Source organism: Salmo salar, chromosome ssa02 (genome assembly GCF_905237065.1).
Source record: "Salmo salar chromosome ssa02, Ssal_v3.1, whole genome shotgun sequence".
Lineage (NCBI taxonomy): Eukaryota > Metazoa > Chordata > Actinopteri > Salmoniformes > Salmonidae > Salmo > Salmo salar.
In genome coordinates, this window is record NC_059443.1 from 56749791 (window position 1) to 56773447 (window position 23657).

Genomic DNA, 23657 nt, shown 5'->3' on the forward strand with positions numbered 1-23657 from the left:
AGATTTGAATGGAAAGCTGATCAGAGATCAGCGTTGCCTTTATTCCGATCCTATCAGTATCGACGCACTTGGCGAACGTTCTCTCTGCCTAGTGTTTTGGGAACTATACAACGGGTGGGTCTAATCCTGGATGCTGATTGGTTCAAACCGCATTCCAACCGGTGTCTATTCCAAAAATGACCACCGGCTAAAGCTATGGCGTTGAAATGCCTATCTCCCATTTATTTTCGACAAGCATTTGATTTTCAACAGCGGAGATTTGTATAAATCTTGCCGTCTCTGACATTTGCAATATTGTTTCAAAATTGAAATTTGATCTCTAGCTGTCCCATAGTAATGAACGTTTCGGGAGTTGAGACGAGATTGGCTGAGAAAAGCTGTCTGCCTGTCGAAATCATCTGGCATATTTTTTATGGATATACACAAAGAAACGTCAATAGAAAAGAGGTCAAACGAAACGCAGCTAGTTTGCAGTCTTTCCTGCTACAGTTTGAAGGGATTGTGTTGTTGGCTAATTCAGTGTCCTGATGAGAAATGTCTCTGGAAAACAGCTTAAACAAACGCAAATGCAGCTACTTTGCTGTTATTCTGGCTGTACTGTTTGACGTGACTAAGTTAGCCGTAGTTGGCTAGCTAGCAAACGAGGGATAAGAATGTTGCCAGCCACTATGGTAATGAAAATATTTAGAAAGAACTGGGTTGTGTCCATAGATACAGAACAAAGAGAGTGAACGACTAGGTCGCTTCTCTGGCAACCGATATAATTAATCTTGTGGAAGGATGAAATGGTATGAATAAATTAAATGTTTATGATGTCAATCATTATTTGTTTGTTGGTAACCTATTGTATAAAAGTGATAATGTCCTCAAAGCCAGTGTTTGGATGATATATTGGCACTGTTTGCCAGCCCGAGACATCCATGCCAATATATCCTCCAAACACCAGCTTCACTGGCAATATCACTGAAATGTATGTGAGGAAAGATACATTGTTTAAACACTTGTAAGCCTAAGTGTCTTTGCTATCAGGAAACCGGGCCCAGGTTGGCTAAACTCTACATGACTTCAAGTGAACAGGCTAATTGCACGACTTCCATTAAGAAGTGCTATCAGTCCGTCCAGTGAGGCACTACCGATCAGATAAACTTCCATTGTTTGTTAGGCCATGATATTTGCTTGGAGAGCAGTGGTCATTCACCATAACCCAATCATTTAATCAGATGGCATAATTGATATAGATATGCAAATACTAGTGGTTTGATTCAATAATTTTTTTCACAGAGGTAAGCCTCAGCCAAGAGGTTGATTGACAAGCAACAGCGGCATTGCCTTTGTCATTAATCAATTGAATTACGGGAAGAAAAAAAATATTCCCTTTGATTTTCCACTTCTTCCCCTCAGGTTAATTTCAGTCCAATGTTCAGATCACCAATGCCAGGTTTCCTAAAAGCATCCTATGGGTCTAAGATGAACTTAGCCTTAAAATGTTTTTGGGAAACCGGGCTCAGATAGATTAACATCATGCGCTCAGCTTGCCTACACCACAAGTGTCCTCATTCTAAATGCACATGGCAGAGAGCAGCAGCACACATTTATTAGAACAAAATTTCAAGTATAATCTTCAGAATCCCAATTAAAATAGTCCAGAAGATGGACTCCTCTTCCTGGAAGTCATCCTCTGGAGCTGAGTATCTCTGCTTCCCCCGGTCCTCCTCCGAGGGGTACGACCTTTTATCGAACGGGTCCTGGAGGGAAGTCTGATCGTAAAACACCCTCATCTCAAACTCGCTCTCTTGGTGCGACGGGTGGCCATAAATGCCAATCCCCACGGGCCTCACAAAGTCTCCTGGCACTACGACCACGTCCTGGCCACAGGTGACCGACTGCAGCTTGTAGGTGTCGAAGCTGGGCCGCAGAGTTTTGTCAGAGACGTACAGGTCTGCATCACCCTTGAGGCTGCGCATGTGCAGGATGATCTTGCCATCGTGGTTGAGCCGCAGGTAGCTGTAATTGCCCGACCCGATGTGGCCCTGCACCACGTGGAGCAGCACCCACTCCGTAGGAAGGGCGTCCTCTTCCAAAGACTGCAGGAACCCCCCAGCCTGAGACAGGAGGAATGCCACAGCCAGCACGCTGCTGCACAGCACCATAATGGAGATGGATGGTCAGAGTCACCGACTGGACAACACCCACCTTCTACCATCTGTTAATAACCTGAAGGGCAACACAAACAAATGCATTACCTACAGTACAGTATACGCCTGATAAAGCTTGTACTGGGCAAATCCTAAAGGGGGCAATATGGTCTTCAGCCAGGACAGTGTCAGACTGCCAGTTGACTGTTAAGGGATGTTTAGAAACTGACACCTCCTGCCTGTAGATCACTGTACTGGCTACAAGCCCTGCACTATCTCTGCTCTATAAATACAGTAGCAAGCTAGCTTCTTCTAAAGATTAACATTGTGTGACCTCTGCAACCTTGTAAGATACTACACATGTTTAGCAGTTACTTCTTGAGTAGCCCATCTGTAAAGACGTTACGCCCACCCTGTCTGTCTGCCTTGCATTGACTGCTGGCTAACCGCTCACTCGCACATGTCCGTCTAAATCGTTGGCCTGTGAATTAGTTATTAGAGCAGCCACAGACTGGCTAATCCCATTAACAAAATAGCTTATAAAGCTAGACTCAGTTATGCGCTAACGCAGAATATAGTCTTAAAGCAATTGTTTGACAGCGCGTGGCCATGATGTGGACACTTCAGCTAGATAGCGAAACGTCGAGTACTGTACTGGTGGCTCGGGCAAAATACATACATTTAACAACACATATGCAAATAGATATTGCTTGATACGAACATAGCTACATTTCATCACCCTTGCAAGAAGCAAGCTACTGCTGCCAGCGTTCATGCTAGCTTGCTAACTGGCTACGCTATATGAACGTTACATAGCTAGCTAATGTAATTAGTCTAGCACAAATAACTTTCCGGGGCTACGAGAGGCAACAATTACCGTTATCACAATATTTAGCAGGTTTGTGGAACAAGAACATTACCTACTCACCTGTACATTGTTCCGAGCACAAATTTTGTAATGGTTATTGTTTTGCCAGTAACTAACGAACCAGTCAGTGTCAAGTTCACTTCTTCCGTTTTCCGGGGTCTCTCACACTTATCCACTGGCGCCGCCTACAGTACAGGGAAAGTAGCACATTCATAACTGACCACAAACCACCAAGTATCACTGGGCCTATATTAAATCACATCATCCTACAAATATACATATGGGAACTGATATATAGACCATGTGATCCTAACCAGTCCTCTATAAGTTATTTACAGTAACCTGATCCATTTATTGTCAAGTTCACTCCCACATCCCTCAGAGACTTGGTTGTACACTTCACACAGCAGTAATGTAGTAGTTAAAGGAGCTCTGCACCCCCCCAAAAAACATTTTAGGAACCTACAAAGAGAAAAAAAATGTGGCTACACATTGGTCGAATTATGTCAGCATTATTACTTTGTAGAATATGCCTACACATTACAATGTTTGATCAATCCAAGAAGTGCATTTAGACCAGCGGTCCCAAACCCCGCTATATACAGCCGACAAGATCAGGTTTGTAGTACTACATTTCCCAAGCACTGTGCGTAGGATTATAGAAAGGTGTAAATAAAAAAAATTAAAATGGAATTGAAGACTCACCAGTATATCAGATCAAGGTACTGTAAACCAAGGTGAAATAATCTCCAATAGCGAAGGATATTAATTACCACGTTACTTTATTGTACTGCATCTTAATTTCTGCTTTGGCAACACCAGCGTCACAGCCGTCCTGCCAATAAAGTTTTCCCCCCATTTTTTCTCGGCAGCAATGCGACATTCAAAACTAAGTTTGATCATTCAGTGTTTGAAAAACGGAGTCATTTTTTCCACTCACTACCACAAAGCGTTGGACTGCAGCGTAATACTGCAACGAAAATATAACAGCATGTAAATCTCAGACATACCAAAATCCACCACCGCAAGTTTACAGACACCTTGTGAAACAACATGTACAGACTGATTTTACTTCCCTCCATCTACACATCATACCCATTTCCTTTATTCTCATTTAGGTCAACTTTAATTATGTACAGCGTTCATTTCTATTGCAGGTTTTACTAGAACCATTTGTAATCTATTTATGATCATGTTTTTGCTTATTAGGATCATACAAAATTGTATTAAATTGTATTAGTAATTGTTCAATTACATATCAAACTGGTTTCCACTTCCAGGCATGCACACACACACACCTCAATCATAAATCAACTGTACTAGTTTCATATTGTTGAAGTCTTTTTTTTTTTAAACTTTAATGAACACCAACTGTATTTTTAAACGAAAGCACAACAAATGTTCCAGGGAAAGAGTGACAATTAGTTTGATGATCTTCTCCGGTAAATGTTTTCAAAGCCACATCAAATTCTATATAGATATACTCGTTCAACAAGTCTGTGTGTAGATCTGTCATGTTCGAAACAATATTTTGAACTTTGCAGTGGAATATCACCCACTTCAGTGTAATTATTGCAAACCACTTTACCAATTTAAGGCTTCGGAGTTCAATAGCAGTGTTAAGTAAATCCTATCATTTCAAAGTTCAAACTGGGCCAGTACATCATTAAAGTTTTTACACTAAAGTTTCCTGGTGTTAACTGCACTAAAAAGGCCCAAGTAGTGTTGTTTTACTAATTCTTTAGAATAAATGAAAGTTTTTCCTCAATGTTAAAATAAGTCACTGCATCTTATAAAAACAGGTTTTTGAAAACAAGACATAATTTTGTATATAACGTGGCAGATGAAGAAACAATTTAAATATGCATGTTTGTCATTTGCCATACTATACATCATTCTGTAACTCTACAGAGGGCTGAGAATACAGGCGACTGAAGAGGGGGGGTTGATGTTGGGATGGTATGTATCAAATGCCAGAGTAGGATGATGGATTGAGGGGGAAGAGAGGGGCGGGTAAGGTAACGATGAACATCGCTATTCAGATTTGTGGAACATCTTTGCAAGAATGCTTGCATTATACAGTATACATGTAGTACCATGCTAGCGCTGCTCGCCTTTTGTCCTAACCGTTAGTAGAGATGGAGATCAGTGCCATGAGTTCATTTAACTACCGCCAACAAAACATCACACGCTATATTAACCCCATTCTGCCCAGCTGTGCTCTTACACAAACACAACGCCTGTTGGGTAAAAACCAGCAACTGCGAAACGCCGATGGCGGAAAAAAAGAAAGAAAATAATTTGTTTGTACAGAAAACAAACAAAGTGAACAAAAACAGCAACACGGGATATATCATATTATTCATGCTTTTTTTCTCCATAGAGTAGGAGTGAGATGAGAAAAAGAAAGAAATTCACAGTTTTCAAACTACAATGCAAGGTTGTGTGTGTATGCAAGTGTTTATGTTTTGCGTGTCGTAACTGTACGGGAGTGTGAGCATGCACTCAGACTTGGGGGTGCATCTCAAATGGCACCCTATTCCCTGTAAAGTGCACTAACTAGGGCCCATTTGGCTCAAGTCAAAAATAGTGCACTAATAGAGAATAGAGTGCCATTTGGGACGCACACTGGGATAGCCATTACACAAATCATATCTGGGAGTGTTAAACCCCAGTAACCTAACTCATGTATCATCTTCCGATGGGCAGAATGGGGGTAACTACATTCTTTGTCAGACAAATGAATTTGCTTTGTTATTTATGGATAAGAGTCTCTTTTCTTTTTCAACGCTTGGTTAAATTCTTGGCTTGTTTGTTGACGTCGTCGTCGTCGTCATTTGTATTTTTTTTCCTTTTAGAGAAATTAAGCCTGCTTTGAGTATGCTCGCTCTCCATCTATGGACTGAGAAGGGGGGCCGAGGCAGCTATGATGCAGGGAGGTCCGCGCTGGAAGGGGGGGACTGGAAGGGAGATTGGGTTGTTCAGACCGGGGGAGCTTTGCGCTTCAGTAGATACTGGTGAATGTCGTCGGCATCGCGCTTGAGCCAGGCGGCATTCAGGAGAATGTTCTCGCAGCACTGCTGCACCGTGCGCTCGGCCGCCGGCGCGTGGTGGCTCTCGAAGAAACTCTGGAAGATACAAATGGCCGCGTTTAGAATTAGAACGACAGAAGTTAGCTATACTTATTTTAGTTAACATTTAACAGTTTCATTGAGCGAGACAACACTATTAAAAGCGGTATAAACCAATATGATGCTCACCTTCACTTCAGCAGCCATTTTGTCAATGGCAAATCCATCCACAGAGAGCTGTGAAGAGGGGTGAATATACAAGTGAGTTGGCTTAGGTCATTGGGCCACATGCAAAAGCTACCAGTCTTCCATAATACGTTCCTCTTATAATATATACAGAATATACAGTGCATTCAGAAAATATTCAGATCCCTACATTTTTTTCCACATTTTGTTACGTTTACAGCCTTATTCTAAAATTGATTAAAATGTTTTTTTTCCCCCTCATCAATCTACACACAATACCCCATAATGACAAAGCAAAAACAGGTTTAGAAATGTTTACTTTGTTAAAGCACCTTTGGCCACGATTACATCCTCAAGTATTCTTAGGTATGACGCTACAAGCTTGGCACACCTGTATTTTGAGAGTTTCTCCTATTCTTCTCTGAAGATCCTCTCAAGCACTGTCAGGTTGGATGGGGAGCGTTACCGCACAGCTATTTTCAGGTCTCTCCAGAGATGTTCGATCGGGTTCAAGTCCGAGCTCTGGCTGGGCAACTGAAGGACATTCACACTTGTCCCGAAGCCACTCCTAGATTGTCTTGGCTGTGAGCTAAGGGTTGTTGTCCTGTTGGAAGGTGAACCTTCGCCCCAGTCTGAGGTCCTAAGTGCTCTGGAGCAGATTTTCATTAGGATCTCTCTGTACTTTGCTCCGTTCATCTTTGCCTCGATCCTGACTAGTCTCCTAGTCCCTGCCGCTGAAAAACATCCCCACAGTATAATGCTTCAGCATAGGGATGGTGCCAGGGTTCAATCTTGGTTTCATCAGACCCAAGAGTCTTGTTTCTCATGGTCAGAGTCCTTTAGGTGCCTTTTGGCAAACTCCAAGTGGTCTGTCATGTGGCTTTTACTGAGGATTGGCTTCCATCTGGCCACTCTACCATAAAGGCCTGATTGGTGGAGTGCTGCAGAGATGGTTGTCCTTCCCCAGATCTGTACCTCGACACAATCCTGTCGCTGAGCTCTACGGACAATTCCTTTGACCTCATGGCTTGGTTTTTGCTCTGATATACACCATCAACTGTGGGCCCTTATATAGATAGACAGGTGTGCCTTTCCAAATCATGTTCAATCAATTGAACCACAGGTGGACTCCAATCCAGTTGTAGAAACATCTCAAGGATGATCAATGGAAACAGGATGCACCTGAGCTCAATTTTGAGTCTCATATCAAAGGGTCTGAATACTTATGTTTAAGGTATTTCTGTTTGTTGTTTTTAATAAAATGTGCAAACATTTCTAAAAACATTTTTCAGCTTTGTCATTATGGAGTATTGTGTGTAGATTGAGGATTTTTTATTTTTATTTAATCCATTTTAGAATAAGGCTGTAATGTAAGAAAATGTGGAAAAGTCAAGGGGTCTGGAAACTTTGGAAATGCACTGTATACTGTGCCCTCAGGAAAATATGAGAATAAGAACAGTTAAACGACAATGCTTCAGCCTTCAGAGCGGAGCCTTTACCTTGATGAGCCGTGATATGAGGAAGCCGCCCTGGTAGCGGTTGTGAAGCTCCTCCCAGTTGTCTTTGACAAACTTCCAGGCGGCTTTCCTTCCATGCTTACTGCTTCCGGCCACGCCCCCGATTACTGACACGGTGTCCTGGGGACGCACGTCCTCCTGGGTAGGGGAGACAGAGGGGTTGGTTTTTGCCAATTGCCATGAATTCATCATGCTCATCTTATAGGTAAACTCGTATGACCAAAAGAACTAGGAGGGCTACATTTACGAAGCTAGTTAACACCAGTGTTAACAATTGCACCGGCTATTTTCAAGAATGAATACCATAAAAGCGAGAGGAAAAGAACACAAGGTGTAAATACTAATGTTTCTAGGGATTTTTGTTTTGTCTTTTATATTCTCCTGACAAAATAGCAGGAGCAAGCAACACACTCCAGTTGCCAGGGCAGGAATGGTTGTGTGCACATACCGAGAGGGCAAAGGTGAGGACTTTCTGGATGAGGTCAGGGGCAGAGATGGCACCCAGCACTCTCTCTATGCGGTTCTTCTCCTCCTGCATGTCAGCCTGCTTGTGAAGCTGAAGAGGATCGGAGAGATTAGAGAGCGATAACGTTAGAGAAAAATATTTCTATTTTACCTTTGGTGTGACATTTATGGGACAAAATCAAATGATATCAATTCTCATCAGTTGACTGTGATTAAAGCTTTATCTGTCACAGATTATTGGTGAGGCTCTAACGAGAGTCTAGGACATGGAGCGAGCGGGTAATCAAGTTCATCTGACTGAGGAAATGTAATTGAAATCATTCATGCTTACAATATATGACTCATGCTTATTGAGGAGACTGATCTCCAACCAGCTGGCCTGGCTGGGGTGTATTGTCTAAGAACCAAACGTGACGAAACAGGGTGGGACTAATCTGAATTTATCCATTAAGAAACGCTTGTTTTCGTTGCAAAACATTTTGCTACTGTGTGCACTAGTGAATACACCATTAGCTGGTGTGACTTACCTTCAGCATTGTCTCCAACGTGGCACTGTCGCCATGCTTCAGCACTGTTAAGTACACCTGGAGAGAAACAAAGACCATACACATGGGCATTCAATACAGTTTCATCACTTGATTTTACAATAATTTTATGTCTTTGTATGTACTTCAAAGACAAACTTCAAGTCATGATGGTACTAAATAACTATAATTAGCACTTAGAAATGATCTACAAATGAGAAGTCACTGTTTGAAAGTAGGATCAATAACATGATTGCAAGCCCATTGTTGAAATGTTGACCACAACTGATAGAAATAAATGGACAGGTGAAAGCAGTACTGAAAACGCTTCACCTAGCCAACCAGAGGCCTAGGTGGAGACATTATCAAATTGCTGACCAATCAAATCCTTTAAACATTCATGATGGAAAGTCATCAAGAGCCTAGGGTTAGAGGGCAAAGGTTAGTTTGGAATGGGGCCTTTGTTTATGTAACTACATGTGTGTTTCTCTGTGAATAAATGTGTGTGTGTGTGTGTGTGTGTGTGTGTGTGTGTGTGTGTGTGTGTCAGAACAGCTTACTGGGCTCCTGAGGTCTGCAGAGAGGATCTGCTTGCCTTCCACATGGTCTTTGAATCTCCGCCGGGCCTCCTCCAGCGTGGGCTTGTGTCCCGCCTTCCCCAGCTTCCCCAGAACCAGGCCCCTCAGCAGGGCATCCAGGTGACCTGAGAGAGGGGGAGAGGAGAGAATAGAAGAACAGGGGCCAGAGAACAGAAGGGGGGAAAAAAACACCAGTCAGTCTCAAACACGATAAAAACACAAACGCTTTGACACACTGAACTTCATCCAAAAGGACCGAATTGATCTACTGCTAGGCAATCCAGGAGCCAGTAAATCCATACATCACCAGCTCTGGGCTGATACCCCTACTACACAAAACACTTGCCTAATTCCAAACCTGACCCTTAGCCCCTAACCCCTAGGCACTTGAGCAGAACTGAAAGGATTGTATAGGTGTAAGCAATATAGCAGAAATAAATCCCACCAAGCCTATCAAAAGTGCAAAGTAGACTGATTGCCATCTCTCTTACACCTATCCAACCCAATCAGAGCTACATCAAGTGACTTGGGGCTAAAAGCTGAGGATTGACTCGGAATGACTCGGCAGCTCAGTTCGTAACGCTTACCACCGGCCCCAGGGGGCTCACCTTCGCCCTGCTTGCATTCCCAGCCCAGCTTGAGGCCGATGGGAGTGAACAGGTCCCGGATGAACTCCTGGATCTCCTCGTGGAAGTCGGTGTGGGAGAGCAGGGAGGAGAGCACGCCCAGGTTGCAGCTCAGGTCGCTCCACACCGTGTAGTTGGGCTCATTGACAAAGGCCTCCATCAGCTTCAGCACCTCCACCGTGCTGATCATGCCAGCGCGCGACTGAGGAAGACGAAGATGATTAATAGGATGAACATGGGGGACAAGAAGAGAAGGAATGGGGGGAGGGTAGAAGGAGAATAGAGGAGGAAAATAAAATGAGAGGTAAAAGAGGAATGGAAAAGAAGGAATATGAAGAATGAGGGGAATAGGTAAGAGGAATATGTAAGAGGAATATAAGAGGTAAGAGCAGGGGAAAAGTTGGTAAGAGTCACAGTATTGTGATGTTATCTACAGTGTTTGTAATTGAGCCCTGAATGAATGGGACAATAAAGCTTTTGAGGAATAGGATAAAGCAGGAAAACAAGCTGATTAGATTACACATTGTTTATCCAACATCTACAGTAAACATCTTCATAAGAGGCTTTGGTGAGAAAAAGGCCGAAGAATCAACGCTTAATTCACATGACATGTCTTAGCTGAAGAGCTTAATACTCATGGGCATAGAGGGAGAAAGGAGAAGTATCATTATCGAACAGTTACGTTTACATGGCCACAAAAACACACAACAATAACATGTACAGGTAACTGCCAAAATAATGTAAACACTTGAGTAAATGAAGGGATACAAAGTATATCGAAAGCAGGTGCTTCCACACTGTAGTGATGCGCAGGTCGACTCAGAAGGCGCAGTCCCCGCGGGTTTATCCGCGGGGCGGGTTTCGGCTCATTAAATATTGTGTAGATGAAGGGCAGGTGGGTGGCAGGTTGAATAAAGAGAAAATACATTAAAAAAAAAAATTCAATCCATAAATGTTTAATTCATATATTTATCTATAGGCTACATGAGGTTTTTCTTTCATTCTTTTTAGTCTATGTGGCATTTGTCCTAACTGTACACGCCCCAAATAGCATTTGGCGATTGGCACGTAGGCTTTTAGGAACAGACAGAAAAAGTGGATGTCGATCCACTGAGGAAAAAAGAACAATGTCTGAGTTTAATTAAATAAGAGAAATGCTGCGAAATGGAGTTGAAAATAAAGAGAAGGGAGGGCCAGAAAAGTAATGTTTGGGGCGCTATACATATTCAACAGTCACAAGACAGGGAACTTTAGCCTACCGTTCAGATGGATTAAATGGAAACTGAAATCTGGGCACCGACTGCAAGTCTATATCCTCTCACATAGCCTTAATATTAACTCCTGCAGAATTAAGCATTTCTTTCAGCAAAATTATACACCAAATGTACATTTTGAAATATATGGGGAAATATGATTTCTTTCAGCATCTTGAGAGAATGCAAATGCAGTTAGGGGACCGTCTGTAGAGGTGCCATCTTAAAATCAGCATGATAAAAGCTGATTAGATTTCCTACCACATAAAATATGTGTCCAAGCCGAACTGAAATCTTATCAGAAACATGTTGGGTCGTATTTCACAGTTTTCTATTTCCTTACAACCGGTCAAAACGACGTCAGAGCTTGGGTCTACAAGGTTCCATCTGTAAAAAGATAATTCTGAGATAACTGGCTTTAAAGTTACAAACCTTCATTGGTTTAAATGGTGTACATTTTGATCCTGTATTCTTTTGAATTTAACATGAATTGGGGTATTTAGAGTACTATATAGGTAGAGACCATTGAACAAAACAAGTCAATAACTAGATTCAGACAAATGTAGATAGAACCTGATTAGGGCTGACTCCATTTAGTCGACAGGCTGTTGATCGACCAAGATGTTTTGTACTCGAGTAGTTGCACACAAACATACATATATTATTTTTATGGCCCCCGTCTGATTCACGCCTCAGTGGACTAATCCATTGGAGGCCGCGGGGAGGGCACACCAGTACCACCAGTAGTACATTTACCGTTAATTCCCATAATTTCTAATTTACAATGTTTGTTAATGGTTATTTCTGTTAATGCATTCAATATATTATTATTACAGTCTTACCGTTCGCATTCTAGGAGCAGACACATTATTTGCAGAGCGCACAACCTAGGCTAAGTTTGGGTTTATTTCATTCCATTTACAACATTTTGAGTAGGGACACGCACCCGATTACATATAGAATTAGGTCTAGGCTACCTGGCCTGCTTGCAAATGTAGGCCTATAAATGTGTCCATTTGGGGATCTGATACCATTTCTGATTGTCTTAACTCGCCATCACTGTGGAGCTTCTCAAAGTATATTTTTCACCTCAAAACAGCGAGTAAACAAAGTCTGTTTTTACATCCATTGAGAAATACAATTCCTCAACGTAACTTATTTCGATAACCACTCAGCATGAAAGGGGAACGAAAGTAAAGTGCCGATCCAGTGGAAACGTCATAAAATATGCCTTCCTGATTACTTCTTATCCCTTGCGCAAACAGCCTACAGCTATGTCTGTCAGGAGCTCACTGGTGCAGGAAACTGAGGGCCCAGAATATTTTACACACTGTTGCAAGCACCAGCTGGCTAGACCAAGTTGATACAATGTTTCAACTTCCTTGCAGACAGGCAAAGCCAATGGGATTTATAGGATATTTATTTTTAAATCAGGATCTTTTCTACCTGCAGGTTGCAATATCATTTTTGGGCTTCATGTAGGCAATTCTTACATATTGGCAATAGAAGTTACTTTTAGAATTGTATCATTTTCATTCATTTAGATTAAAATGTGCATATGAAAATCATAAGTGGCACCGAGATCAGTAGAAATGGTATGATAAATTGACACTGCAAGTGGAAAAGGTTGCTGACCGCTGGTGTAGCCTATTACCGGCAACTTCAGGAACTTCCTGAGTAAATTAAGCAATTAACATCATCATGATTAGGGTAATGTATAAAAATGCTGAGCAGAGAATTATTTTGGCTACCACAGCTATAGACAGGTTGGCTGACAACATCGTGAAAATGATATACGTGCGTCGATGTGTCCGGAAGGCATGCATTGTTATGATTCTGAACGGTCAGATAGCTAGCAACAATGACAAGAAGTTGCCGTGTGGGGAATCCTAGGTGGTTCGTTTCAGCTAGTTGTATCTTGTTTTGAGGTGTTTTGACTGATGTCATGTCTGTACTAATATGGCTCAAATTCACTAGCTATCTAACCAACAACAAGTGCTCATTGTGCAAATGTATGTTTTCTATTAAACATTTGGAGACTAAATATAGTTTACATGTCAGTCTAAACCAACCCGTCCGTTCTGCCCCATAGGAGCGCGCACGCGTCAATTTGGGTGTTACTTAAAAAAAAAAAAATTAAATGTTATTTTTTTACCCAACACTTTTTTTTCTTAAAACTTGGTTAAGGGCTTTTAAGTAAGTATTTCACTAAGGTGAAATTGTACCTGTTGTATTTGGCGCATTTGACACTACGTTGGGGTTTCCTTAACTTTATGTTGTGTGGATTCCACATTTACAACATTGAGCAGCTAGAGTTTATTTTAGGGGAAGCTTTGACCCTGGGCTTCCTCAAAAAGTATCCGTTTATACACTAAAGGTTCTGTTTCTTTGCCACTGTAGCGCTAGACAGATGGGGCCTTGCTATATGAAAGGGGAAAGAACCTCAGGGTTTTGTGGCAGAAAGGAATAATTTTTTATGAATATGATTGTTACAGGAACTGACCCTTTCCCTGTTCATGACTGACTTTATATACAAACACCAATACCATAAATATCAAATTTATTCTTGAGCGTTAGCGTCAAGCTAAAGGGCATGTTGATGTAGTGTTGACAGTTGTGTCTCTCACCAGGGAGAAGAGGTCATTCTGCAGGCCCAGACGGTCCACAGGCAGCAGGGTGAGGTCTCTGATACCAGGCAGCAGGCTCTCCAACATGGCTGAGCTGTACTGGATCCTGTAGAAGCCCACTGTTCCTGGGTTGATCTATAGGGGGAGGAGGAGGACAGTTGAACAGCAGCCAAAGACCATAGCCTTGTTGCCAATCTGTTTTCTTCCACTCCTTTGTCGGTGTCATGCCAAACCATTTGCTGTTCCAAACTTGTTAGCTAAAGCGGAAATAAATCTGCCTAACAAGCAAGTGTGGAAGAAAGCCCTTATATGCTTGAGTGACCCCACCCAACAAATGAACAAAATCATGTTCTATTTTAGCCATAAAAAGTACAGCTTAGCATTAAGGAAACAGGAAGAGATATTTTCTAACCCTTTGATCAACTCAGTACATGGATAATTCTCTGTTCTGAATGGCACACGCATAAGTAGTCAGTGGTTCCCAACCTTTTTCGGTTACTGTACCACCAACTGAATTTTGCCCCTGAAGTACCCCCTTGTGCATTTTACCAGTAAGCCTATGGTCTCATGAGTCTTCACAAGTACCCCCTGTGGATAGGCCAAGTACCCCTAAGGGTCCTAGTACCCCTGATTGGGAACCACTGGCCTTGTGGATCCTCTTTAGCATTGCTAACTAGATAGGGACTAGCCAGGTTATGATCCCGCTCAAGCAACCACTAGTCCCAATCAAGTGGTTATTTATTAATGGTTCTCAGTTCCCCGAACTTACTTTGACATTACTAATGATGTCCTTTCAGTTAACAGCAATTTCTATGGTCCATTCACAAATCCTGACCCTCTAGTGACCCCTTTCAACAGCCATCTGTGTGACCTTTTGACCCCTTTCAAAGACCTTCAAGGGTCATGGTTGGCTTAACCTCTCCTCGTCCCTTTTTGTCAGGTGATTGGTTTACTGAACTCTCAATGATCTCCCACCCGTTTGTTTAGTATTTACTGTCTCAGAATCATGAATGTTATGGCCCATTCACAAAAATGTATAATTCTCCAAGCAAGCAGACCTTCAAGGTCATGGCTCTTGAAGTGAGCATTTTTGTATCCATTTGATTCCATTTCGCTTTTATTAGACAGCTTTCTATTCCCCTAAACATGCAACTATGTATAAGGGTTATAGTACACATTTTAAGGTCTTAGGGCTTGGTTTTCAAATCAATTCTATATTAGACAGATGTAATAGGTGGAATTTTGTTGTCCTCACCTTGACCCACTGGTCAGGGCTGACGTTGTTGATCGTGATGGTGGTCTCTGGGCTGTCCAGCAGCACCTTGAGCTTGGTACAGCCGGGGTCCTCACCCGTACAGATACTGATTGGTACCATCCAGTTAGGGCAGTCCTCACCTGGTGGATGATTGACACAAACAAGACCCAATGAGATGAAGCAAAGTAGGATATTTGTCTCACGTAGCTAATAAGTGACAAATAGGGAACCAGCGATTTGTACCTGGCTTTTTTTTGTGTTGAGTTATTAGAAAATATTATCTTACCATTATGTGGTCCACTGGCACAGAATTTCTTCTGAGATATCTTGAGGATGCGGTCATCCCCTTGCTACAAAAATAAAAAGTATGTGATTATTTAATACACAAACAGCTATAGCCACAACAGAGAGATCCCCCTCTCACAGGATAAACACAGAACATTCATATTATCCAACGACAATTTCCATTGTGGTCCATTTACCTGCTCCTGATCCACTACGATTATAGGGAAGCCCATCTGCTTAGTCCAGGAGCTCATCACCAGGGCGATGGGTTTCCCGCTAGCCTGTTCCAGACAGTCCCATAGGTCCTCTGGGAAAGGTGGTGGGGAGAGAGGTGGTCACCAACCAATTACAATGCTCAAGCAATTATCTTGTTATAATGGACCAGACAAGCCATTATAAATTCATGAGATTTATAGGAGACTTGACAGTGTTACCTGTTGCTGCATTTTTATGTTGGAACTTCAACAGATAGGAATGCATTCCTTTCCTAAAATCCTAGAGACAGAACAAACAAAATAGGTTTACAAAGGAAGCTAGAAAATCAAGAAAAACATCTGAGATGAAAATATACAAATAGTTAACAGAGACAGTTGTTCACGCAATACCCTTTTAGCTAGTATATGAAAGAGAGCTTGACTAATTAGTGGACAACATGGCAGTGTGCCTGGGCAGCAGCTCCTCACCTCGTCTCCTATGTAGTTGTGCAGCATACGGATCACAGATGCTCCTTTGCTGTAGGATATGGCATCAAAGATTTCATCCACCTCCGACGGGTGGCCCACGTTCACCTACAGTCCAGGGGATCAGTCAGTTCATGCTTTCAAATGCAGTACGAGGGTCACTTTCATCTGATAGAGATACCTCACGTACACTCACATCTATTGAAAAACTTCGGTCCAGAACATATGGTATATATATTATCTTACAAATTTAAAGCCACACACCTCGATGGGATGACTGTTGTCCAACGCATCCAGGTCCAGAGCGCGGGTGTAGTCGGCAGACACAAACTGTGTCCAGATGTCGTAGTCAGGGAAGCAGTGGTCCACACAGAGGTACTCGATCCATGATGCGAAGCCCTCGTTAAGCCACAGATGGGTCCACCATTCCTACAAGGCAAGGGGGGGGATCATATTGACTAAAACCAATTCAGGACAATGCAATTGAAGAAAGTTGTTCATATAATTTCATCTTCAATCATGTAATATCTTTCATGATCATGTCCTTCGGTCATTGACCAGCAGAGTGCTTTCTGTTTCTACATAAGCAGTAAGGAGCGCAGCGGTTGTTTACCATGGTGACCAGGTTTCCGAACCACTGGTGAGCTAGCTCGTGTCCCACCACCAGGGCCACCCACTGCCGTGAGGACGAGCACGAGTTCTTCGGGTCAATCAGCAGCGCCGTCTCCCTGGGAAAACGAGGTCACACAGCGAGGTCAACTCAAAGAAAAACAAGCGCAAAAGCGACTCATTTCACACTCCCCATAGTGGTAGCATGCATTAACACAAAAACATAAATTGCATATAAAACATTTTTTTTAAATCACATACATTTCCCACTAGTGGTAATCAAATAATCTGTGTGGAATAACATGATTGGCAGGCTAACTGTGCATCCTCTCATTAGTTGCAAATTTAGCAACATTACTTTAGATTTACCTGTAGGTAACAAGGCCCCAGTTTTCCATGGCACCTGGAGGGGGCAGCACCAAGCGTGTTAGATCTTGACTATAAATCCTATTTTTCGTCACAACATAATAATTTAAATACAGTCATTTCAATTGTACTTACCAGCAGCAAAGTCAGCGATAGCTATTAGATCAATTTTAGGCAATGGGTAAGGAACATTGAAGTAGTCGTTGTAGAAAGGTAAGGTCTTTACAGCAACCTGTGAGAAAAGTAGATGGAAATTAGATCTCGTTTTTTTCCTATTTTACACTTGACACCAATAGATTTTTGTGCTAGCAGCAACTGTCATTCATCAATATGTGATACATGACTAGTGTTAGGTACTGGTCTAACCAGTAGCCAAGTTTATAAAGGGGTAAAAACAACTCACCTCTAGTGCAAATTTCCCTTGTTCCGCCTTTCCGGTAGGCGTGTAGACGCGTACGGTCACGCCGTCCGACGATTGGCCTTCTACAAAGTCGTATTCGCCGATGACGAACGCTACAAGGTACGTGGACATGATGGGGGTGGTGGCGAACTTCACTTCCAAAAGGCTGTCATCTTCTGGATGTGGCTTTCGATCGATGACATTCTGTGTCATTGAGGACAAGGGCATATTAGTATGGACAGAAAATGTAATCAGAAAGTCCTATCAGAGTCAGCAATGCTTTTGAAGAATGAGCTCATAGCCTTTAACAGTCCACAGGGCAGACATCTTGGAAAAACATACTAATTCAGTTACATTTTGAATGCCAGCAGACTTACTCTTGTAGCTAGATGGGGGGATGCAGTGACCCAAAAAGACCGTTTTATGTTACATAAGCCAATGTTAGCCGAGCGCAAACAACAGAGTGGCGAAATGTGACTCAAGCTGTTTGGGGTCTTGCGTCCCCAGGCGGAAGAGTTAGAGTGTGACACGTACCATATTTGACAAGGCTACTCGGTCCTTGGGAACTATCAGAGAGATGTCAAAGGTGGCTTTGATAGCTGGCTCGTCCCAACAGGGGAAGGCCCGGCGAGCGTCCGTGGCCTGAGGAGAGAAGAGAGAACACCATGGGAGGTTAGGCGAGATAGTTTCAAAACGTTTCACAGCGTGTTATGTCAGGCCAACATCCTGGAGTGTGTCAGAGGGCTGCTTTATAATAAAGCTACTACAAGGACCTCTAGTGAAAGATGAAAATAAACAACATTCCGTATATAGCAGCTGGGCATGTCGTTCCCCTCCCCACATTTTTTTTCTAACGTTAAGAGATTACAATGTTGCATTATCAAGAATCTCCAACAATGGTTGCTAAAACATTCTATAGCCAGGGTGTGACAACCCTCAAACACTGTGGTCAAATGGCAGTCACATTCCTTTACACTACTGCAACATGGGTTAAGCAAATCAACTCTGCTGTAGATAGAAACTGTACTCATTACTGTAGCAGAAGTGTCGCAGGACAGGAGGAGCGCCTAGTTACTGTACCTCGAACTGTGTGACAGCAGCATAGCGGATTTCTCCTGCAGGAGTTGCATATTTACTTCTGTAGAAACCTTTCATTTTGTCATTCAGCTCCCCAACAAAGTCAATCTTCAATGTACCAGATCCTGGGAAACAGGTGCAAAAACCAACGTGTGTTTATTCAGCCTTTACTACAATAAGAGGTTTGTTTTTTGTCAACTACAAACAAAAAAGACATGGCATGGTGTCAAACACCAGGAAGAATAGTGAATGGCAGAGAGTGGAGGGTTTATTATAAACCTAAAAAGCCCTGGAGCCAGTCTGGTTAACAGCGAGGCCTTTGACTTACCTTTCTGTAGAGCACTAGGGAATGACAGAGTTACTTTCTCGTCCTCATTTTGATAGTTGAATCCTGTAGCGTTAATTTCTAAAGAGAAGGAAAAAAATGCAAGGCTAATATTCGCTGCCATAACATAATAATGAAAAGAATATACAAATGTGCCTAACAAGCTTGAAAACGCAGGTCTAATCAGGAAAAAGAAGAAATACACTGAATCAAAAATATATATAATAGTTTGTCTATATTTAAGAGAAATATGAAAAGACAATTGACAGAATCTCACCCTCACCTTCCCCTCCCTCTGGTACAAAGGATGCTGTGATGATGTCGATGTCAGCACAGTTCATCACAATCTGATTAGTGGCCAGGTTAACCTGGAAAAACGACAGAAACACAACTACTAAGTAAAAATCGGGGACTAGCATAACCTTGTGTGTTCAATATGTTTGGTTTTGTATAAATCCCGGGATGACATAAATACGCCATATTTTCTATTAGTGTAAAAAAAAAAAAAAAATTGGTTTGGCAGTCATTCTAGAGTCCCTCAACGATAATACTCCCTCGATATAATACTTGTATACTACGATATTCGTTTTTCTGCCATAAGCAAATCCACCATTAAGGGTAAATCTAATCTGAACTGTGTCAGATAGCAGCGATAGGGATCAAACAACTTACTGTAGGCCAAGCAGGCTTAACCTACAGTGTCACCGTGAAGAAATGGTGGCTTGACAGGGAGAGCAGAAAGGGAGTGAAAGATGGTTTGGAGAGAGAGAAAGAAAGAGACAGCCTATAGGGCTTCTGACTAGAATGCAATGTGATAGCGGCTCATGTGACGGTCGACCGTCCGACTTATTGAGGGCGGAACCCAGCGGCACACTCAGACGCGGCTTTCTGAGAGAGTAGACTAGTCCCATTTATTGACGGTTGGGTGCTGCTGTTGTTTATTTTGATACTCAGGGAGCTGGGAGGTTGTAACCAAGAAGGCAGGGCTGTAATTATAGAGTGCGCTAGGTGATGGCACGGTGCCACGTCGCTATTGTGCGGTTATCTGACAACTTTTAAATCATGGGCTGGCATTGACTTTAACTTGGCTAATGAAATTATAGAATGTGCATGCAAACAACAGCCACGCAACTGACAACACACAGCCGCTGTATTGCAGTTAAAAATGCCATACTTGACAACTGTATTTGTCACTTAAATGCATAGAGTAGCCTAATCCTTTCATCTAGCCTAATTTCCTTGGCAAATGCAGTTACCAACTACGTAAAACAATGTGCCATCCCCCTATGGATAGGCTACCAAACATAGATCAGCGGCACATAGATAACCCATACCGTAATCTTTTAGATTTAGACAATGTTTGTGTGGAAAGTACCAAAATAGTTTAGCCTGGCGTTTTAAGTGTCATTGAAACACAGCCAGTGTTATGTCCCCATGATGACTAGTAACTTGTGTTCCTAGCCTGTGTTCTGATATGAAGATGGTGTATGCAAACACCTGAGAGGAATCTATGCACCGTATTTGTCACCAAATATGACACCCATTAGAAACTAATCAAATGAAGCAAGCAAGTCTGTAATACACATGTGTTGTTGTATTAGGGATGGGCATTTGACAGTTCCAGTACTCGTATTGGGAAAAAAACAAAATCATACTCAAGTATTACAGAAAACAAATACTAATTGCCCCATACAGACAGTGTACAAAACATTAAGAACACATTCCTAATATTGAGTTAAACCCCCTCCCCTTTTGCCCTCAGGACAGCACCAATTCTTCAGGGAATGGACTCTACAAGGTGTCAAAAGAGTTCCACAGGGATGCTGGCCCACGTTGACCCCAATGCTTCCTACAGTTGTGTCAAGTTGTCTGGATGTCCTTTGGGTGGTGGGCCATCCTTGATACACACGGGAAATGGTTGAGCGCCAAAAACCCAGCAGTTTTGCAGGTCGACACAAACCGGTGCGCCTGGCACCTACTACTATACCCCATGCAAAAGGCACTTAAATATGTTGTCTTGCCTATTCACAATCTGAATGGCGCACATATGCACAATCCATGCCTCAAGGCTTAAAAATCGTTCTTTAACCTGTCTCTTCCCCTTCATCTTCTGCACTGATTGAAGTGGATTTAACAAGTGACATCAATAAGGAATAATAGCTTTCGCCTGGTCAGTCTAGGTCTAGGTGAACCCAGCGGAAAATACGCTGGAGACAATTATTCCCAAACTGCTGCTCGTTGTTGGAACACATTTTCCTACTTCAAACAGTCCATTTATAATTTGTGATAAAACTGTCATCATTTGGCAAGGAATGTAGTTTGTGTATCCATCAGCTAGATAACGTTTTTATAGGCATTTATTTCTGTAGGCCTAACGGGAGCTTGTGATGCACACTCAGCAAGCCTGTGTAGGGAGCAGTCAGAAGGCAATTGAGTAAATGAGACATGGATGAGATAGGGAATTTAGGGGTCAAACGGAGGGGGGTTTAGCTTGGTTTCTTTTTTGTTGTGCCCCGCAAGTCAAAGAATAGTTGTCTTTAAGACAAAATGTAAATTGTCTGTACGGGTAGCCAAGGCACATTCCACCAAATAGTTTTACAGTATAACAAAACAATTAAAAGTCATCTCTGGTTAAAGATGGAGCTTTGACGTCCGTTTGAGATCTCATGCCCATCCGTATGTAGTAATTGGTTTACACCATCAACATACCAACAGGCAATGGGAAGTACGCAAGGTTGCACACCATTTTTCCAATCACTGACAGATAAGGAATCATTTAACTACATTTCTGAAAGTGTCGTGCATTATCATCAAACAAGATCAGTTCTGAATGTTATACATCATGGGTGTTGAATGTCTAGTGTTTTGTCATTTAAATGGTCTGCTAGCAACACGCTTGCAAAATAGGTTAACACAGAGACCGAAGCTGGGAGGTCCTCTCTAGTAGGAAGACATTTACTAGCTATGATTTAGCAAACATCAGCTCAGTTAGCACTAGCGCGCATGCTAACTGGATGCGCTGACATGCAACTAACGTTAGCATTGAAGCTAAATCAACATCTTAGAATTGACGTTGATCATACTATACATTCATTTCAAGTGAGAAGTATGTAGTAGTGACTATTAGCCAGTAAACGATTTGCAAAAATTACAGCGAGTTAACGTTAATGTGCCTAGTTATCTAACTAGTATTAGCAGTTAACTAGCGAATGACGGTTCATCTAGGTAGGTAGCTAGTTAGTTACTCTGGACAGTACCATTCAGGCCAATATTTTCTACATTGAATACATATATGTTCAACCTAGCTAAAGTGACCTAGGCTAGTTATTTGCCACTACTATCATGGGTTAGTAGATAACGTTAGTTTGTGGTTCGCTAGCTGGCAAGTTAGCTAGCTAGTTAGCATTTTGCCGTTCGCCATTTGAACGTTGTACAATAGGCAAAATAGATTACATAACCATGCACCAAGTACGATACAAATTGTCTTTCAATTACTTCACCTACCTCCACAATCGCCTCTAGTTTGCCCTCGAAAGTGAAGTCGATGAGGTCGGGCTTCAAGCACAACCCGTAGTTGACAGGGTAGACGTCAGTGGGCAACCTTACGAAGGGCCTCCTTTCAGGCATGGTGTCTGTATTTTGTCTGGTGGCGATTGCGAAGACGGTGCTGCTGTGTATTACTCGGAATTGGATAGTTCTGAAGTTCTGCAAAATGGGCTTCGACAACAAAACTGGATCTTGGGGAATTACTCGTTTTACGAATGACAGAGAAACCCGACGGCCGAGAACCAGCAACATAAAATCCTTAGCTAGAAATGTTACCAGCTAGGGTCCTCCCCTCTCACTTCAAATCCACCGTAACAACGTGTGTAGGAGCGCAGTATGACGAGGAAATGGTGTCATCGCGTTGAAGCGGAGGAACGCTGGAACAAGGGGGTGTGTTCAATATGTTTGGTTTTGAATTAGTTTGTCAATTGCAGTAACCTTTTTTTCTCCAAAAATATAGCTGTGTTATGTAAAATATTTGACATACATCATAATTGACAATGACATGCTTTCGGTTTGTGGCATTCCTTATTAGTAGTAGTAGATAGTAGCAGAAATAACAATCATGCATGAAGTCATATGCACTCTGAAAATAAGTAAGAATTTGCATCAACAACAGGTTGTTTACCTTTTTATGTTGTGAAAGTTTTGATGGTTGTCTATGTTGTTGCCTAGTAATGAGTGGGTGTAAATCACCTATGGAAACCAGTAGTCAGAGGGCTTAGCTACTCACATGACTCATGTAGGTCATTGCAGACAGCTCTCTATCAACTATATTTTGTTTGCTTAAGAATCATCCTGCCAAGAAGACGTGCACAGCCACTGAAGGTGTTCGAAGTAGCTGCTGCTTCAAATCTTCAGATCATGTCATGAAAAAGCAACCAATTTACGATAAAATTCCACCATCTAAACCCATGTAACTCTTTATTGTCTGTGTCCAACGGCTAAGTAACTGGTGCTGTAGCCTACATCCATAAAAACCAATTTATGCTTGATCCAAAAATGTGGTCGGAGGCGTATGGATGGTGTGATGCAATTGCGAAGTCTCCAGAGGCAAGCAGTGGCCAAATTGAGCTCCGTACTGCGCTGTGCGCCTCAAATGTTGTAACAATGAGTAGGACTCCATATAGCTCCGCATTGACATGATTAGTTGATGGTAGGTGCGGGTATGAGGTCCTGTATAAATACAAACTCACTTCCTTGACAACTTCTTTCAGAGCAGCTCTGAGATACTTAGGGAAGCGCAAAAACTATGAATGCACTG

At 42.2% G+C, this 23657-nt stretch overlaps 2 protein-coding genes across 7 annotated transcripts; both read right to left on the reverse strand.

Annotated features, from left to right (window-relative positions):
* Positions 1–1188: 1188 nt before the first annotated feature.
* Positions 1189–3117, reverse strand: cf120 (CF120 protein). The gene is given in 3 exon segments (NM_001146439.1): positions 1189–1806; positions 1833–2214; positions 3064–3117. Coding segments are annotated over 2 exon segments (345 nt in total). The 5' UTR covers positions 2151–2214; positions 3064–3117; the 3' UTR covers positions 1189–1779.
* Positions 3118–3768: 651 nt separating this feature from the next.
* Positions 3769–23376, reverse strand: LOC106587691 (puromycin-sensitive aminopeptidase). Of its 6 annotated transcripts, none has more exons than XM_045706560.1 (23): positions 23127–23376; positions 19131–19215; positions 18851–18928; positions 18526–18647; positions 17980–18087; positions 17449–17649; positions 17181–17277; positions 17049–17082; positions 16684–16798; positions 16335–16499; positions 16074–16178; positions 15825–15885; positions 15588–15697; positions 15392–15455; positions 15106–15245; positions 13851–13985; positions 9932–10172; positions 9327–9469; positions 8770–8826; positions 8226–8333; positions 7760–7915; positions 6264–6311; positions 3769–6131 (listed from the first exon to the last, which is right to left on the reverse strand). In XM_045706560.1, the coding sequence occupies exons 1-23, from the start codon at positions 23142–23144 to the stop codon at positions 5985–5987; spliced, it is 2538 nt and encodes an 845-aa protein (XP_045562516.1). In that variant the 5' UTR covers positions 23145–23376; the 3' UTR covers positions 3769–5984. The 6 variants fall into 6 exon arrangements, with proteins under 6 accessions (XP_045562516.1, XP_045562515.1, XP_014031782.1 ...); XM_045706559.1 differs by having other exon boundaries at positions 19125–19215; positions 23127–23375; XM_014176307.2 differs by lacking the exon at positions 23127–23376 and adding an exon at positions 22352–22722 and having other exon boundaries at positions 9953–10172.
* Between the last annotated feature and the right edge of the window lie 281 nt (positions 23377–23657).